The 304-nt window shown below is 74.3% G+C and overlaps 1 protein-coding gene across 1 annotated transcript in view; it reads left to right on the forward strand.

The window, feature by feature from the left end:
• Positions 1 to 4: 4 nt before the first annotated feature.
• Positions 5 to 304, forward strand: part of KL (klotho) — a gene marked incomplete at its 5' end in the record, with an annotated part of 43,518 nt that continues 43,218 nt past the window's right edge. Inside the window, one exon of the mRNA XM_077752632.1 lies at positions 5 to 303. Within this exon, the coding sequence (XP_077608758.1) occupies positions 5 to 303 (299 nt within the window). The remainder of the gene's footprint in view (position 304) is intronic.

Genomic DNA, 304 nt, shown 5'->3' on the forward strand with positions numbered 1-304 from the left:
CGACCCCCCGGCAGCCCGCCTGCCGTCGGGCGCCCCGTCGCCGTCCCCACTCGTTACCGGGGACGTGGCCAGCGACGGCTACAACAACGTCTTCCGCGACACGGAGGGGCTGCGCGAGCTCGGGGTCACCCACTACCGCTTCTCCATCTCGTGGGCGCGGGTGCTCCCCAATGGCAGCGCCGGCGCCCCCAACCGCGAGGGGCTGCGCTACTACCGGCGCCTGCTGGAGCGGCTGCGGGAGCTGGGCGTGCAGCCCGTGGTCACCCTGTACCACTGGGACCTGCCCCAGCGCCTGCAGGACGCC

Source organism: Crocuta crocuta, unplaced genomic scaffold, assembly GCF_008692635.1.
Source record: "Crocuta crocuta isolate KB4526 unplaced genomic scaffold, BGI_CrCroc_1.0 scaffold190, whole genome shotgun sequence".
Lineage (NCBI taxonomy): Eukaryota > Metazoa > Chordata > Mammalia > Carnivora > Hyaenidae > Crocuta > Crocuta crocuta.